The sequence below is a fragment of the Schistocerca nitens genome, unplaced genomic scaffold (genome assembly GCF_023898315.1).
Source record: "Schistocerca nitens isolate TAMUIC-IGC-003100 unplaced genomic scaffold, iqSchNite1.1 HiC_scaffold_468, whole genome shotgun sequence".
Taxonomy (NCBI): Eukaryota; Metazoa; Arthropoda; class Insecta; order Orthoptera; family Acrididae; genus Schistocerca; species Schistocerca nitens.
Genome location: NW_026046001.1, coordinates 4,604,060 through 4,624,769, shown reverse-complemented (window position 1 = coordinate 4,624,769; position 20,710 = coordinate 4,604,060). Strand labels below are relative to the sequence as shown.

At 28.5% G+C, this 20,710-nt stretch overlaps 3 protein-coding genes across 3 annotated transcripts; all 3 read right to left on the bottom strand.

The window, feature by feature from the left end:
* Positions 1–307: 307 nt before the first annotated feature.
* LOC126232266 (golgin subfamily A member 6-like protein 7) lies at positions 308–5,793 on the bottom strand. The gene is made up of 10 exons (XM_049942554.1): positions 5,732–5,793; positions 5,375–5,514; positions 5,000–5,260; positions 4,723–4,858; positions 3,749–4,281; positions 2,558–2,839; positions 2,236–2,416; positions 1,756–1,933; positions 1,393–1,674; positions 308–694 (listed from the first exon to the last, which is right to left on the bottom strand). The coding sequence occupies exons 1-10, from the start codon at positions 5,791–5,793 to the stop codon at positions 308–310; spliced, it is 2,442 nt and encodes an 813-aa protein (XP_049798511.1).
* Positions 5,794–6,256: 463 nt separating this feature from the next.
* On the bottom strand, positions 6,257–7,975 carry LOC126232264 (golgin subfamily A member 6-like protein 7). Its single transcript, XM_049942553.1, has 3 exons — positions 7,890–7,975; positions 7,371–7,572; positions 6,257–6,643 (listed from the first exon to the last, which is right to left on the bottom strand). Exons 1-3 carry the CDS (start codon positions 7,973–7,975, stop codon positions 6,257–6,259), a joined length of 675 nt encoding a protein of 224 aa, XP_049798510.1.
* A 268-nt stretch (positions 7,976–8,243) lies between these two features.
* On the bottom strand, positions 8,244–20,663 carry LOC126232263 (repetitive organellar protein-like). The gene is made up of 21 exons (XM_049942552.1): positions 20,610–20,663; positions 19,985–20,268; positions 18,684–18,840; positions 18,079–18,361; positions 17,738–18,037; positions 16,852–17,017; positions 16,169–16,283; positions 15,585–15,720; positions 15,226–15,471; positions 14,795–15,164; positions 13,961–14,067; positions 13,076–13,562; positions 12,279–12,398; positions 11,532–11,966; positions 10,773–10,845; positions 10,355–10,668; positions 10,041–10,156; positions 9,564–9,759; positions 9,061–9,287; positions 8,716–8,999; positions 8,244–8,414 (listed from the first exon to the last, which is right to left on the bottom strand). Exons 1-21 carry the CDS (start codon positions 20,661–20,663, stop codon positions 8,244–8,246), a joined length of 4,641 nt encoding a protein of 1,546 aa, XP_049798509.1.
* Positions 20,664–20,710: the final 47 nt, after the last annotated feature.

Below are 20,710 nucleotides of genomic sequence, written 5' to 3'. Positions count from 1 at the left end.
ACTTATCGATATATCGATATATATATATATAAATCGATATTTCGATATATCGATACTAATTGATATATGGATACTTATCGATATATCGATACTTTTCGATATATCGATCCTTATCGATATATCGATACTTTTCGATATATCGATTCTTTTCGATATATCGATACTTTTCGATATATCGATACTTATCGATATATCGATACTTTTCGATACATCGATACTTATCGATATATCGATACTTATCGATACATTGATACTTTTCGATATCTTTTCGATACTTTTCGATATCTTTACGATACTTTTCGATATCTTAACGATACTTTTCGATATCTTTTCGATACTTTTCGATATCTTTTCGGTACTTTTCGATATCTTTTCGGTACTTGTCGATATCTTTTCGGTACTTTTCGATATCTTTTCGGTACTTTTCGATATCTTTTCGGTACTTTTCGATATCTTTTCGGTACTTTTCGATATCTTTTCGGTACTTTTCGATATATTTTCGGTACTTTTCGATATCTTTTCGGTACTTTTCGATATCTTTTCGGTACTTTTCGAAATCTTTTCGGTACTTTTCGATATCTTTTCGGTACTTTTCGATATCTTTTCGGTACTTTTTGATATCTTTTCGGTACTTTTCAATATCTTTTCGGTACTTTTCGATATCTTTTCGGTACTTTTCGATATCTTTTCGGTACTTTTCGATATCTTTTCGGTACTTATCGATATATCGATACTTATCGATATATCGATACTTATCGATATATCGATACTCTTCGATATATCGATACTTATCGATATATCGATACTTATCGATATATCGATACTTTTCGATATTTCGATACTTTACGATATATCGATATTTTTCGATATATCGATACTTATCGATATATCGATACTTATCGATAAATCGATACTTATCGATATATCGATACTTATCGATGTATCGATACTTATCGATGTATCGATACTTATCGATATATCGATACTTTTCGATATATCGATACTTTTCGTTATATCGATACTTTTCGTTATATCGATACTTTTCGATATATCGATACTTTTCGATATATCGATACTTATCGATATATCGATACTTTTCGATATCTTTTCGATACTTATCGATATATTGATACTTTTCGATATCTTTTCGATACTTTTCGATATCTTTTCGATACTTTTCGATATCTTTTCGGTACTTTTCGATATCTTTTCGGTACTTTTCGATATCTTTTCGGTACTTATATATCGATACTTATCATTATATATCGATACTTATCATTATATATCGATACTTTTCATTATATATCGATACTTTTAATTATATATCGATACTTTTCATTATATATAGATACTTTTCGATATATATAGATACTTTTCGATATATATAGATACTTTTCGATATATATAGATACTTTTCGATATCTTTTCGATACTTTTCGATATCTTTTCGATACTTTTCGATATCTTTTCGATATCTTTTCGATACTTTTCGATGTCTTTTCGATACTTTTCGATATCTTTTCGATACTTTTCGATATCTTTTCGATACTTATCGATACCTTTTCGATACTTATCTATATCTTTTCGATACTTATCGATATCTTTTCGATACTTATCGATATCTTTTCGATACTTATCGATATCTTTTCGATACTTATCGATATCTTTTCGATACTTTTCATTATATATCGATACTTTTCATTATATATCGATACTTTTTATTATATATAGATACTTTTCATTATATATAGATACTTTTCGATATCTTTTCGATACTTTTCGATATCTTTTCGATACTTTTCGATATCTTTTCGATACTTTTCGATATCTTTTCGATACTTTTCGATATATTTTCGGTACTTTTCGATACCTTTTCGGTACTTTTCGATATCTTTTCGGTACTTTTGGATATCTTTTCGGTACTTTTCGATATCTTTTCGGTACTTTTCGATATCTTTTCGGTACTTTTCGATATATCGGTACTTTTCGATATATCGATACTTTACGATATATCGATACTTTTCGATATATCGATACTTTTCGATATATCGACACTTTTCGATATGTCGATACTTATCGATATATCGATACTTATCGATATATCGATACTTATCGATATATCGATACTTTTCGATATATCGATACTTTTCGATATATCGATACTTTTCGATATATCGATACTTTTCGATATATCGATACTTATCGATATATCGATACTTTTCGATATATCGATACTTTTCGATATCTTTTCGATACTTTTCGATATCTTTTCGATACTTTTTGATATCTTTTCGATACTTTTCGATATATTTTCGATACTTTTCGATATCTTTTCGATACTTTTCGATATCTTTTCGGTACTTTTCGATATCTTTTCGGTACTTTTCGATATCTTTTCGGTACTTATATATCGATACTTATCATTATATATCGATACTTATCATTATATATCGATACTTTTCATTATATATCGATACTTTTAATTATATATCGATACTTTTCATTATATATAGATACTTTTCGATATATATAGATACTTTTCGATATATATAGATACTTTTCGATATATATAGATACTTTTCGATATCTTTTCGATACTTTTCGATATCTTTTCGATACTTTTCGATATCTTTTCGATACTTTTCGATAACTTTTCGATACTTTTCGATATCTTTTCGATACTTTTCGATAACTTTTCGATACTTTTCGATGTCTTTTCGATACTTTTCGATATCTTTTTGAAACTTATCTATATCTTTTCGATACTTATCGATATCTTTTCGATACTTATCGATATCTTTTCGATACTTATCGATATCTTTTCGAATCTTATCGATATCTTTTCGATACTTTTCACATTATATATCGATACTTTTCATTATATATCGATACTTTTTATTATATATAGATACTTTTCATTATATATAGACACTTTTCGATATCTTTTCGATACTTTTCGATATCTTTTCGATACTTTTCGATATCTTTTCGATACTTTTCGATATTATATCGCTACTTTTCGATATCTTTTCGATACTTTTCGATATCTTTTCGATACTTTTCGATATCTTTTCGGTACTTTTCGATATATCGGTACTTATCGATATATCGGTACTTTTCGATATATCGATACTTTTCGATATATCGATACTTTTCGATATATCGATACTTTTCGATATATCGATACTTTTCGATACATCGATACTTTTCGATATATCGATACTTTTCGATACATCGATACTTATCGATATATCGATACTTATCGATACTTATCGATATATCGGTACTTATCGATATATCGATACTTATCGATATATCGATACTTATCGATATATCGATACTTATCGATATATCGATATATAGATACTTATCGATTTATGGATACTTATCGATATATCGATACTTTTCGATATATCGATACTATTCGATATATCCATACTTATCGATATATCGATACTTTTCGATATTTCGATACTTCTCGATATATCGATACTTATCGATATATCGATACTTATCGATATATCGATACTTTTCGATATATCGATACTTATCGATATATCGATACTTATCGATATATCGATACTTATCGATATATCGATACTTATCGATATATCGATACTTTTCGGCATATCGATACTTTTCGATATATCGATACTTATCGATATATCGATACTTATCGATATATCGATACTTTTCGACATATTGATACTTTTCGATATATCGATACTTTTCGATATCTTTTCGATACTTTTCGATATATCGATACTTATCGATATATCGATACTTTTCGATATCTTTTCGATACTTTTCGATATCTTTGCGATACTTTTCGATATCTTTTCAATACTTTTCGATATCTTTTCGATACTTTTCGATATCTTTTCGGTACTTTTCGATATCTTCTCGGTACTTGTCGATATCTTTTCGGTACTTGTCGATATCTTTTCGGTACTTGTCGATATCTTTTTGGTATTTTCGATATCTTTTCGGTACTTTTCGATATCTTTTCGGTACTTTTCGATATCTTTACGGTAATTTTCGATATCTTTTCGGTACTTTTCGATATCTTTTCGGTACCTTTCGATATCTTTTCGGTACTTTTCGAAATCTTTTCGGTATTTTTCGATATCTTTTCGGTACTTTTCGATATCTTTTCGGTACTTTTCGATATCTTTTCGGTACTTTTCGATATCTTTTCGGTACTTTTCGATATCTTTTCGGTACTTTTCGATATCATTCCGGTACTTATCGATATCTTTTCGGTACTTTTCGATATCTTTTCTGTACTTACCGATATATCGATACTTATCGATATATCGATACTTTGCGATATATCGATACTTATCGATATATCGATACTTATCGATATATCGATACTAATCGATATATCGATACTTATCGATATATCGATACTTATCGATATATCGATACTTATCGATATATCGATACTTATCGATATATCGATACTTATCGATATATCGATACTTATCGATATATCGATACTTATAGATATATCGATACTTTTCGATATATCGATACTTATCTATATATCGATACTTTTCGATATATCGATACTTTTCGTTATATCGATACTTATCGATATATCGATACTTTTCGATATATCGATACTTTTCGTTATATCGATACTTTTCGATATATCGTTACTTTTCGATATATCGATACTTATCGATATATCGATACTTTTCGATATCTTTTCATTACTTATCGATATATCGATACTTTTTGATATCTTTTCGATACTTTTCGATATCTTTTCGATACTTTTCGATATCTTTTCGGTACTTTTCGATATCTTTTCGGTACTTTTCGATATCTTTTCGGTACTTATATATCGATACTTATCATTATATATCGATACTTATCATTATATATCGATACTTTTAATTATATATCGATACTTTTCATTATATATAGATACTTTTCGATATATATAGATACTTTTCGATATATATAGATACTTTTCGATATATATAGATACTTTTCGATATATATAGATACTTTTCGATATCTTTTCGATACTTTTCGATATCTGTTCGATACTTTTCGATATCTTTTCGATACTTTTCGATATCTTTTCGATACTTTTCGATATCTTTTCGATACTTTTCGATATCTTTTCGATACTTTTCGATGTCTTTTCGATACTTTTCGATATCTTTTCGAAACTTATCTATATCTTTTCGATACTTATCGATATCTTTTCGATACTTATCGATATCTTTTCGATACTTATCGATATCTTTTCGATACTTTTCACATTATATATCGATACTTTTCATTATATATCGATACTTTTTATTATATATAGATACTTTTCATTATATATAGACACTTTTCGATATCTTTTCGATACTTTTCGATATCTTTTCGATACTTTTCGATATCTTTTCGATACTTTTCGATATTATATCGCTACTTTTCGATATCTTTTCGATACTTTTCGATATCTTTTCGGTACTTTTCGATATATCGGTACTTATCGATATATCGGTACTTTTCGATATATCGATACTTTTCGATATACCGATACTATTCGATATATCGATACTTTTCGATATATCGATACTTTTCGATATATCGATACCTCTCGATATATCGATACTTATCGATATATCGATACTTTTCGATATATCGATACTTTTCGATATATTGATACTTTTCGATATATGGATACTTTTCGATACATCGATACTTATCGATATATCAATACTTTTCGATATATTGATACTTTTCGATATATCGATACTTCTCGTTATATCGATACTTCTCCATATATCGATACTTATCGATATATCGATACTTATCGATATATCGATACTTATCGATATATCGATACTTATCGATATATCGATACTTATCGATATATCGATACTTTTCGATATATCGATACTTATCGATATATCGATACTTATCGATATATACTTATACTTATCGATATATCGATATATATATATATATAAATCGATATTTCGATATATCGATACTTATTGATATATGGACACTTATCGATATATCGATACTTTTCGATATATCGATCCTTATCGATATATCGATACTTTTCGATATATCGATACTTTTCGATATATCGATACTTTTCGATATATCGATACTTATCGATATATCGATACTTTTCGATATATCGATACTTATCGATATATCGATACTTATCGATACATTGATACTTTTCGATATCTTTTCGATACTTTTCGATATCTTTACGATACTTTTCGATATCTTAACGATACTTTTCGATATCTTTTCGATACTTTTCGATATCTTTTCGGTACTTTTCGATATCTTTTCGGTACTTGTCGATATCTTTTCGGTACTTTTCGATATCTTTTCGGTACTTTTCGATATCTTTTCGGTACTTTTCGATATCTTTTCGGTACTTTTCGATATCTTTTCGGTACTTTTCGATATATTTTCGGTACTTTTCGATATCTTTTCGGTACTTTTCGATATCTTTTCGGTACTTTTCGAAATCTTTTCGGTACTTTTCGATATCTTTTCGGTACTTTTCGATATCTTTTCGGTACTTTTTGATATCTTTTCGGTACTTTTCGATATCTTTTCGGTACTTTTCGATATCTTTTCGGTACTTTTCGATATCTTTTCGGTACTTTTCGATATCTTTTCGGTACTTATCGATATATCGATACTTATCGATATATCGATACTTATCGATATATCGATACTTTTCGATATATCGATACTTATCGATATATCGATACTTATCGATATATCGATACTTTTCGATATATCGATACTTTACGATATATCGATATTTTTCGATATATCGATACTTATCGATATATCGATACTTATCGATAAATCGATACTTATCGATATATCGATACTTATCGATGTATCGATACTTATCGATATATCGATACTTATCGATATATCGATACTTTTCGATATATCGATACTTTTCGATATATCGATACTTTTCGTTATATCGATACTTTTCGATATATCGATACTTTTCGATATATCGATACTTATCGATATATCGATACTTTTCGATATCTTTTCGATACTTATCGATATATTGATACTTTTCGATATCTTTTCGATACTTTTCGATATCTTTTCGATACTTTTCGATATCTTTTCGGTACTTTTCGATATCATATCGATACTTTTCGATATATCGATACTTTTCGATAAATCGATACTTCTCGATATATCGATACTTATGGATATATCGATACTTTTCGATATATCGATACTTTTCGATATATCGATACTTATCGATATATCGATACTTATCGATATATCGATACTTATCGATACATCGATACTTTTCGATATCTTTTCGATACTTTTCGATATCTTTACGATACTTTTCGATATCTTTTCGATACTTTTCGATATCTTTTCGATACTTTTCGAAAATTTTTCGGTACTTTTCGATATCTTTTCGGTACTTTTCGATATCTTTTCGGTACTTTTAGATATCTTTTCGGTACTTTTGGATATCTTTTCGGTACTTTTCGATATCTTTTTGGTACTTTTCGATTATCGGTACTTTTCGATATATCGATACTTTACGATATATCGATTCTTTACGATATATCGATACTTTTCGATATATCGATACTTTTCGATATATCGATACTTATCGATATATCGATACTTATCGACATATCGATACTTATCGATATATCGATACTTATCGATATATCGATACTTATCGATATATCGATACTTATCGGTATATCGATACTTATCGATACTTATCGATATATCGATACTTATCGATATATCGGTACTTTTCGATATATCGGTACTTTTCGATATATCGATACTTATCGATATAATGATACTATTCGATATATCGATACTATTCGATATATCGATACATTTCGATATCTTTTCGATACTTTTCGATATCATTTCGATACTTTTCGATATCTTTTCGATATCTTTTCGATATGATATAATCCATTATGGAGTCAAGGTAGCAGTTGTCGTTATACTGGTTATCACATTTAGCATTCAACCGCGATTTTTTATATATATTTTAACAAGACGAGGACCCACAGTCCAATATACTTTTAATTCTTTTTTACTTTATGGACCCACCAACTATTGGTGATGGTATTTTGTCTTTTTAGTACGTTTAATTTCGCGACATAGATTTTACAACCTGATGATGAGAGCATTGTCTCTCGAAACGCGTTGTTAAAATATATATAAAAAATCGCGGTTGAATGCTAAATGTGATAACCATCTTTTCGATACTTTTCGATATCTTTTCGGTACTTTTCGATATCTTTTCGGTACTTTTCGATATCTTTTCGGTACTTTTCGATATCTTTCCGGTACTTTTCGATATCATTTCGGTACTTTTCGATACCTTTTCTATACTTATCGATATATCGATACTTATCGATATATCGATACTTATCGATGTATCGATACTTATCGATATATCGATACTTTGCGATATATCGATACTTATCGATATATCGATACTTATCGATATATCGATACTTTTCGATATATCGATACTTTTCGGTATATCGATACTTTTCGATATATCAATACTTTTCGATATATCGATAGTTTTCGATATATCGATACTTATCGATATATCGGATATATCGATACTTATCGATATATCGATACTTTTCGATATATCGATACTTTTCGATATATCGATACTTTTCGATATCTTTTCGATACTTTTCGATCTTTATGATACTTTTCGATATCTTTTCGGTACTTTTCGATAACTTTTCGGTACTTTTCGATATCTTTTCGGTACTTTTCGAAATCTTTTCGGTACTTTTCGAAATCTTTTCGGTACTTTTCGATATCTTTTCGGTACTTTTCGATATCTTTTCGGTACTTTTCGATATCTTTTCGGTACTTTTCTATATCTTTCCGGTTCTTTTCGATATCTTTTCGGTACTTTTCGATATCTTTTCGGTACTTTTCGATATCTTTTCGGTACTTATATATCGATACTTATCATTATATATCGATACTTATCATTATATATCGATACTTTTCATTATATATCGATACTTTTAATTATATATCGATACTTTTCATTATATATAGATACTTTTCGATATATATAGATACTTTTCGATATATATAGATACTTTTCGATATCTTTTCGATACTTTTCGATATCTTTTCGATATCTTTTCGATACTTTTCGATGTCTTTTCGATACTTTTCGATATCTTTTCGGTACTTTTCGATCTCTTTTCGGTACTTTTGGATATCTTTTCGGCACTTTTCGATATCTTTTCGATACTTTTCGATATCTTTTCGGTACTTTTCGATATATCGGTACTTTTCGATATATCGATACTTTACGATATATCGATACTTTTCGATATATCGATACTTATCGATATATCGATACTTATCGATATATCGATACTTATCGATATATCGATACTTATCGATACTTATCGATATATCGGTACTTATCGATATATCGGTACTTTTCGATATATCGGTACTTTTCGATATATCGATACTTATCGATATATCGATACTTATCGATATATCGATACTTTTCGATATATCGATACTTTTCGATATCTTTTCGATACTTTTCGATATCATTTCGATACTTTTCGATATCTTTTCGATACTTTTCGATATCTTTTCGATACTTTTTGATATCTTTTCGATACTTTTCGATATCTTTTCGGTACTTTTCGATATCTTTTCGGTACTTATCGATATCTTTTCGGTACTTATCGATATCTTTTCGATACGTATCGATATATCGATACTTATCGATATATCGATACTTTTCGATATATCGATACTTTTCGATATCTTATCGATACTTATCGATATATCGATTCTTTTCGATATATCGATACTTTTCGATATATCGATTTTTTTCGTTATATCGATACTTTTCGATATATCGATACTTTTCGATATATCGATACTTCTCGATATATCGATACTTATCGATATATCGATACTAATCGATACATCGATACTTATCGATATCTTTTCTTCGATCTTTTCGATACTTTTCGATATCTTTTCGATATCTTTTCGATACTTTTCGATATCTTTTCGATACTTTTCGATAACTTTTCGATACTTTTCGATATCTTTTCGATACTTTTCGATAACTTTTCGATATCTTTTTGAAACTTATCTATATCTTTTCGATACTTTTCACATTATATATCGATACTTTTCATTATATATCGATACTTTTTATTATATATAGATACTTTTCATTATATATAGACACTTTTCGATATCTTTTCGATACTTTTCGATATCTTTTCGATACTTTTCGATATCTTTTCGATACTTTTCGATATTATATCGCTACTTTTCGATATCTTTTCGATACTTTTCGATATCTTTTCGATACTTTTCGATATCTTTTCGGTACTTTTCGATATCTTTTCGATACTTTTCGATATCTTTTCGATACTTTTCGATAACTTTTCGATACTTTTCGATATCTTTTCGATACTTTTCGATAACTTTTCGATACTTTTCGATGTCTTTTCGATACTTTTCGATATCTTTTTGAAACTTATCTATATCTTTTCGATACTTATCGATATCTTTTCGATACTTATCGATATCTTTTCGATACTTATCGATATCTTTTCGAATCTTATCGATATCTTTTCGATACTTTTCACATTATATATCGATACTTTTCATTATATATCGATACTTTTTATTATATATAGATACTTTTCATTATATATAGACACTTTTCGATATCTTTTCGATACTTTTCGATATCTTTTCGATACTTTTCGATATCTTTTCGATACTTTTCGATATCTTTTCGATACTTTTCGATATCTTTTCGGTACTTTTCGATATATCGGTACTTATCGATATATCGGTACTTTTCGATATATCGATACTTTTCGATATATCGATACTTTTCGATATATCGATACTTTTCGATATATCGATACTTTTCGATACATCGATACTTTTCGATATATCGATACTTTTCGATACATCGATACTTATCGATATATCGATACTTATCGATACTTATCGATATATCGGTACTTATCGATATATCGATACTTATCGATATATCGATACTTATCGATATATCGATATATAGATACTTATCGATATATGGATACTTATCGATATATCGATACTTTTCGATATATCGATACTATTCGATATATCCATACTTATCGATATATCGATACTTTTCGATATTTCGATACTTATCGATATATCGATACTTATCGATATATCGATACTTTTCGATATATCGATACTTATCGATATATCGATACTTATCGATATATCGATACTTATCGATATATCGATACTTATCGATATATCGATACTTTTCGGCATATCGATACTTTTCGATATATCGATACTTATCGATATATCGATACTTATCGATATATCGATACTTTTCGACATATTGATACTTTTCGATATATCGATACTTTTCGTTATCTTTTCGATACTTTTCGATATCTTTGCGATACTTTTCGATATCTTTTCAATACTTTTCGATATCTTTTCGATACTTTTCGATATCTTTTCGGTACTTTTCGATATCTTCTCGGTACTTGTCGATATCTTTTCGGTACTTGTCGATATCTTTTCGGTACTTGTCGATATCTTTTTGGTACTTTTCGATATCTTTTCGGTACTTTTCGATATCTTTTCGGTACTTTTCGATATCTTTACGGTAATTTTCGATATCTTTTCGGTACTTTTCGATATCTTTTCGGTACTTTTCGATATCTTTTCGGTACTTTTCGAAATCTTTTCGGTACTTTTCGATATCTTTTCGGTACTTTTCGATATCTTTTCGGTACTTTTCGATATCTTTTCGGTACTTTTCGATATCTTTTCGGTACTTTTCGATATCTTTTCGGTACTTTTCGATATCATTCCGGTACTTATCGATATCTTTTCGGTACTTTTCGATATCTTTTCTGTACTTACCGATATATCGATACTTATCGATATATCGATACTTTGCGATATATCGATACTTATCGATATATCGAAACTTATCGATATATCGATACTAATCGATATATCGATACTTATCGATATATCGATACTTATCGATATATCGATACTTATCGATATATCGATACTTATCGATATATCGATACTTATCGATATATCGATACTTATCGATATATCGATAATTATCGATATATCGATACTTATAGATATATCGATACTTATAGATATATCGATACTTTTCGATATATCGATACTTATCGATATATCGATACTTTTCGATATATCGATACTTTTCGATATCTTTTCGATACTTTTCGATCTTTATGATACTTTTCGATATCTTTTCGATACTTTTCGATATCTTTTCGATACTTTTCGATATCTTTTCGATACTTTTCATTATATATCGATACAATTTATTATATATCGATACTTATCTTTATATATCGATACTTATCATTATATATCGATACTTATCATTATATATCGATACTTATCATTATATATCGATACTTATCATTATGTATCGATACTTTTCATTATATATCGATACTTTTCATTATATATCGATAGTTTTCCTTATATATCGATACTTTTCCTTATATATAGATACTTTTCGATATATATCAATACTTTTCGATATATATCGATACTATTCGATATATATCGATACTTTTCGATATCTTTTCGGTACTTTTCGATATCTTATCGGTACTTTTCGATATCTTATCGATACTTATCGATATATCGATACTTATCGATATATCGATACTTTTCGATATATCGATACTTTTCGATATATCGATACTTTTCGATATATCGATAGTTTTCGATATATCGATACTTATCGATATATCGGATATATCGATACTTTTCGATATATCGATACTTTTCTATATATCGATACTTTTCGATAAATCGATACTTCTCGATATATCGATACTTTTCGATATATCGATACTTTTCGATAAATCGATACTTCTCGATATATCGATACTTATCGATATATCGATACTTTTCGATATATCGATACTTTTCGATATATCGATACTTATCGATATATCGATACTTATCGATATATCGATACTTATCTATACATCGATACTTTTCGATATCTTTTCGATACTTTTCGATATCTTTACGATACTTTTCGATATCTTTTCGATACTTTTCGATATCTTTTCGATACTTTTCGATATCTTTTCGGTAATTTTCGAAATCTTTTCGGTACTTTTCGATATCTTTTCGGTACTTTTCGATATCTTTTCGGTACTTTTCGATATCTTTTCGGTACTTTTCGATATCTTTTCGGTACTTGTCGATATCTTTTCGGTACTTGTCGATATCTTTTCGGTACTTGTCGATATCTTTTCGGTACTTTTCGATAACTTTTCGGTACTTTTCGATATCTTTTCGGTACTTTTCGAAATCTTTTCGGTACTTTTCGAAATCTTTTCGGTACTTTTCGATATCTTTTCGGTACTTTTCGATATCTTTTCGGTACTTTTCGATATCTTTTCGGTACTTTTCGATATCTTTCCGGTTCTTTTCGATATCTTATCGATACTTATCGATATATCGATACTTTTCGATATTTCGATACTTTTCGATATATCGATACTTTTCGATATATCGATACTTTTCGATAAATCGATACTTTTCGATATATCGACACTTTTCGATATATCGATACTTTGCGATATATCGATACTTATCGATATATCGATACTTTGCGATATATCGATACTTATCGATATATCGATACTTTGCGATATATCGATACTTATCGATATATCGATACTTATCGATATATCGATACTTTTCGATATATCGATACTTTTCGGTATATCGATACTTTTCGATATATCAATACTTTTCGATATATCGATAGTTTTCGATGTATCGATACTTATCGATATATCGGATATATCGATACTTATCGATATATCGATACTTTTCGATATATCGATACTTTTCGATATATCGATACTTTTCGATATCTTTTCGATACTTTTCGATCTTTTCGATACTTTTCGATATCTTTTCGATACTTTTCGATATCTTTTCGATACTTTTCATTATATATCGATACATTTTATTATATATCGATACTTATCTTTATATATCGATACTTATCATTATATATCGATACTTATCATTATATATCGATACTTATCATTATATATCGATACTTATCATTATATATCGATACTTTTCATTATATATCGATACTTTTCATTATATATCGATAGTTTTCCTTATATATCGATACTTTTCCTTATATATAGATACTTTTCGATATATATCAATACTTTTCGATATATATCGATACTATTCGATATATATCGATACTTTTCGATATCTTTTCGGTACTTTTCGATATCTTATCGGTACTTTTCGATATCTTATCGATACTTATCGATATATCGATACTTATCGATATATCGATACTTTTCGATATATCGATACTTTTCGATATATCGATACTTTTCGATATATCGATACTTATCGATATATCGGATATATCGATACTTTTCGATATATCGATACTTTTCTATATATCGATACTTTTCGATAAATCGATACTTCTCGATATAACGATACTTTTCGATATATCGATACTTTTCGATAAATCGATACTTCTCGATATATCGATACTTATCGATATATCGATACTTTTAATATATATCGATACTTTTCGATATATCGATACTTATCGATATATCGATACTTATCGATATATCGATACTTATCGATACAGCGATACTTTTCGATATCTTTTCGATACTTTTCGATATCTTTACGATACTTTTCGATATCTTTTCGATACTTTTCGATATCTTTTCGATACTTTTCGATATCTTTTCGGTACTTGTCGATATCTTTTCGGTACTTGTCGATATCTTTTCGGTACTTGTCGATATCTTTTCGGTACTTGTCGATATCTTTTCGGTACTTTTCGATAACTTTTCGGTACTTTTCGAAATCTTTTCGGTACTTTTCGATATCTTTTCGGTACTTTTCGATATCTTTTCGGTACTTTTCGATATCTTTTCGGTACTTTTCGATATCTTTCCGGTTCTTTTCGATATCTTTTCGGTACTTTTCGATATCTTTTCGGTACTTTTCGATATCTTTTCGGTACTTATATATCGATACTTATCATTATATATCGATACTTATCATTATATATCGATACTTTTCATTATATATCGATACTTTTAATTATATATCGATACTTTTCATTATATATAGATACTTTTCGATATATATAGATACTTTTCGATATATATAGATACTTTTCGATATATATAGATACTTTTCGATATCTTTTCGATACTTTTCGATATCTTTTCGATATCTTTTCGATACTTTTCGATACTTTTCGATACTTTTCGATATCTTTTCGATACTTATCGATATCTTTTCGATACTTATCTATATCTTTTCGATACTTATCGATATCTTTTTGTTACTTATCGATATCTTTTCGATACTTATCGATATCTTTTCGATACTTTTCATTATATATCGATACTTTTCATTATATATCGATACTTTTTATTATATATAGATACTTTTCATTATATATAGATACTTTTCGATATCTTTTCGATACTTTTCGATATCTTTTCGATTCTTTTCGATATCTTTTCGGTACTTTTCGATATATCGGTACTTATCGATATATCGGTACTTTTCGATAAATCGATACTATTCGATATATCGATACTTTTCGATATATCGATACTTTTCGATATATCGATACTTTTCGATATATCGATACTTTTCGATATATCGATACTTATCGATACATCGATACTTATCGATATATCGATACTTATCGATATATCGACACTTATCGATATATCGATACTTATCGATATATCGATACTTATCGATATATCGATACTTATCGATATATCGATACTTATCGACTCTTATCGATATAACGATACTTATCGATATATCGATACTTATCGATATATCGATACTTTTCGATATATCGATACTTTTCGATATATCGATACTTATCGATATATCGATACTTTTCGATATATCGATACTTTTCGATATATCGATACTTATCGATATATCGATACTTATCGATATATCGATACTTTTCGATATCTTTTCGATACTTTTCGATATCTTTTGGTACTTTTCGATATCTTTTCGGTACTTTTCGATATCTTTTCGGTACTTTTCGATATCTTTTCGGTACTTTTGGATATCTTTTCGGTACTTTTGGATATCTTTTCGGCACTTTTCGATATCTTTTCGATACTTTTCGATATCTTTTCGGTACTTTTCGATATATCGGTACTTTTCGATATATCGATACCTTACGATATATCGATACTTTTCGATAGATCGATACTTTTCGATATATCGATACTTATCGATATATCGATACTTATCGATATATCGATACTTATCGATATATCGATACTTATCGATATATGGATACTTATCGATACTTATCGATATATCGGTACTTATCGATATATCGATACTTATCGATATATCGATACTTATCGATATATCGATATATAGATACTTATCGATATATGGATACTTATCGATATATCGATACTTTTCGATATATCGATACTATTCGATATATCCATACTTATCGATATATCGATACTTTTCGATATTTCGATACTTCTCGATATATCGATACTTATCGATATATGGATACTTATCGATATATCGATACTTTTCGATATATCGATACTTATCGATATATCGATATTTTTCAATACATCGATATTGATATATTGATACTTTTCGATATATCGATACTTATCGATATATCGATACTTTTCGATACATCGATACTTATCGATATATCGATACTTTTCGATATCTTTTCGATACTTTTCGATATCTTTTCGATACTTTTTGATATCTTTTCGATACTTTTCGATATCTTTTCGATACTTTTCATTATATTCGATACTTTTCATTATATATCGATACTTTTCATTATATATCGATACTTTTCCTTATATATCGATACTTTTCCTTATATATAGATACTTTTCGATATATATCGATGCTTTTCGATATATATCGATACTATTCGATATCTTTTCGATACTTTTCGATATCTTTTCGATACTTTTCGATATCTTTTCGGTACTTTTCGATATCTTCTCGGTACTTTTCGATATCTTTTCGGTACTTTTCGATATTTTTTCGGTACTTTTAGATATCTTTTCGGTACTTTTAGATATCTTTTCGGTACTTATCGATATCTTTTCGGTACTTATCGATATCTTTTCGGTACTTATCGATATCTTTTCGGTACTTTTCGATATATCGATATTTATCGATTTATCGATTCTTTTCGATATATCGATACTTTTCGATATATCGATACTTTTCGATATATCGATACTTCTTGATATATCGATACTATTAGATATATCGATACTTTTCGATATATCGATACTTTTCGATAGATCGATACTTATCGATATATCGATACTTTTCGATACATCGATATTTTTCGATATATCGATACTTTTCGATATATCGATACTTATCGATATATCGATACTATTCGATACATCGATACTTTTCGATATATCGATACTTATCGATATATCGATACTTTTCGATGTATCGATACTTATCGATATATCGATACTTTTCGATACATCGATACTTTTCGATATATCGATACTTATCGATATATCGATACTTTTCGATATATCGATACTTTTCGATATATCGATATTTTTCGATATTTTTTCGGTACTTTTCGATATCTTTTCGATACTTTTCGATATCTTTTCGATACTTTTCGATATCTTTTCGATATCTTTTCGATACTTTTCGATGTCTTTTCGATACTTTTCGATATCTTTTCGATACTTTTCGATATCTTTTCGATACTTATCTATAAAATTTCGATACTTATCGATATCTTTTGGATACTTCTCGATATCTTTTCGATACTTATCGATATCTTTTCGATACTTATCGATATCTTTTCGATACTTTTCATTATATATCGATACTTTTCATTATATATCGATACTTTTTATTATATATAGATACTTTTCATTATATATAAATACTTATCGATATCTTTTCGATACTTATCGATATCTTTTCGATACTTTTCGAAAATTTTTCGGTACTTTTCGATATCTTTTCGGTACTTTTCGATATCTTTTCGGTACTTTTCGATATCTTTTCGGTACTTTTGGATATCTTTTCGGTACTTTTCGATATCTTTTCGGTACTTTTCGATATCTTTTCGATACTTTTCGATATCTTTTCGGTACTTTTCGATATATCGGTACTTTTCGATATATCGATACTTTACGATATATCGATTCTTTACGATATATCGATACTTTTCGATATATCGATACTTTTCGATATATCGATACTTATCGATATATCGATACTTATCGACATATCGATACTTATCGATATATCGATACTTATCGATATATCGATACTTATCGGTATATCGATATTATCGATACTTATCGATACATCGATACTTATCTATATATCGGTACTTTTCGATATATCGGTACTTTTCGATATATCGATACTTATCGATATAATGATACTATTCGATATATCGATACTATTCGATATATCGATACATTTCGATATCTTTTCGATACTTTTCGATATCATTTCGATACTTTTCGATATCTTTTCGATACTTTTCGATATCTTTTCGATACTTTTCCATATCTTTTCGGTACTTTTCGATATCTTTTCGGTACTTTTCGATATCTTTTCGGTACTTTTCGATATCTTTCCGGTACTTTTCGATATCTTTTCGGTACTTTTCGATACCTTTTCTATACTTATCGATATATCGATACTTATCGATATATCGATACTTATCGATGTATCGATACTTATCGATATATCGATACTTTGCGATATATCGATACTTATCGATATATCGATACTTATCGATATATCGATACTTTTCGATATATCGATACTTTTCGGTATATCGATACTTTTCGATATATCAATACTTTTCGATATATCGATAGTTTTCGATATGTCGATACTTATCGATATATCGGATATATCGATACTTATCGATATATCGATACTTTTCGATATATCGATACTTTTCGATATATCGATACTTTTCGATATCTTTTCGATACTTTTCGATCTTTATGATACTTTTCGATATCTTTTCGATACTTTTCGATATCTTTTCGATACTTTTCGATATCTTTTCGATACTTTTCATTATATATCGATACATTTTATTATATATCGATACTTATCTTTATATATCGATACTTATCATTAGATATCGATACTTATCATTATATATCGATACTTATCATTATATATCCATACTTATCATTATATATCGATACTTTTCATTATATATCGATACTTTTCATTATATATCGATAGTTTTCCTTATATATCGATACTTTTCCTTATATATAGATACTTTTCGATATATATCAATACTTTTAGATATATATCGATACTATTCGATATATATCGATACTTTTCGATATCTTTTCGGTACTTTTCGATATCTTATCGGTACTTTTCGATATCTTATCGATACTTATCGATATATCGATACTTATCGATATATCAATACTTTTCGATATATCGATACTTTTCGATATATCGATACTTTTCGATATATCGATAGTTTTCGATACATCGATACTTATCGATATATCGGATATATCGATACTTTTCGATATATCGATACTTTTCTATATATCGATACTTTTCGATAAATCGATACTTCTCGATATATCGATACTTTTCGATATATCGATACTTTTCGATAAATCGATACTTCTCGATATATCGATACTTATGGATATATCGATACTTTTCGATATATCGATACTTTTCGATATATCGATACTTATCGATATATCGATACTTATCGATATATCGATACTTATCGATACATCGATACTTTTCGATATCTTTTCGATACTTTTCGATATCTTTACGATACTTTTCGATATCTTTTCGATACTTTTCGATATCTTTTCGATACTTTTCAAAAATTTTTCGGTACTTTTCGATATCTTTTCGGTACTTTTCGATATCTTTTCGGTACTTTTCGATATCTTTTCGGTACTTTTGGATATCTTTTCGGTACTTTTCGATATCTTTTTGGTACTTTTCGATATCTTTTCGATACTTTTCGATATCTTTTCGGTACTTTTCGATATATCGGTACTTTTCGATATATCGATACTTTACGATATATCGATTCTTTACGATATATCGATACTTTTCGATATATCGATACTTTTCGATATATCGATACTTATCGATATATCGATACTTATCGACATATCGATACTTATCGATATATCGACACTTATCGATATATCGATACTTATCGATATATCGATACTTATCGGTATATCGATACTTATCGATACTTATCGATATATCGATACTTATCGATATATCGGTACTTTTCGATATATCGGTACTTTTCGATATATCGATACTTATCGATATAATGATACTATTCGATATATCGATACTATTCGATATATCGATACATTTCGATATCTTTTCGATACTTTTCGATATCATTTCGATACTTTTCGATATCTTTTCGATACTTTTCGATATCTTTTCGATATGATATAATCCATTATGGAGTCGAGGTAGCAGTTGTCGTTATACTGGTTATCACATTTAG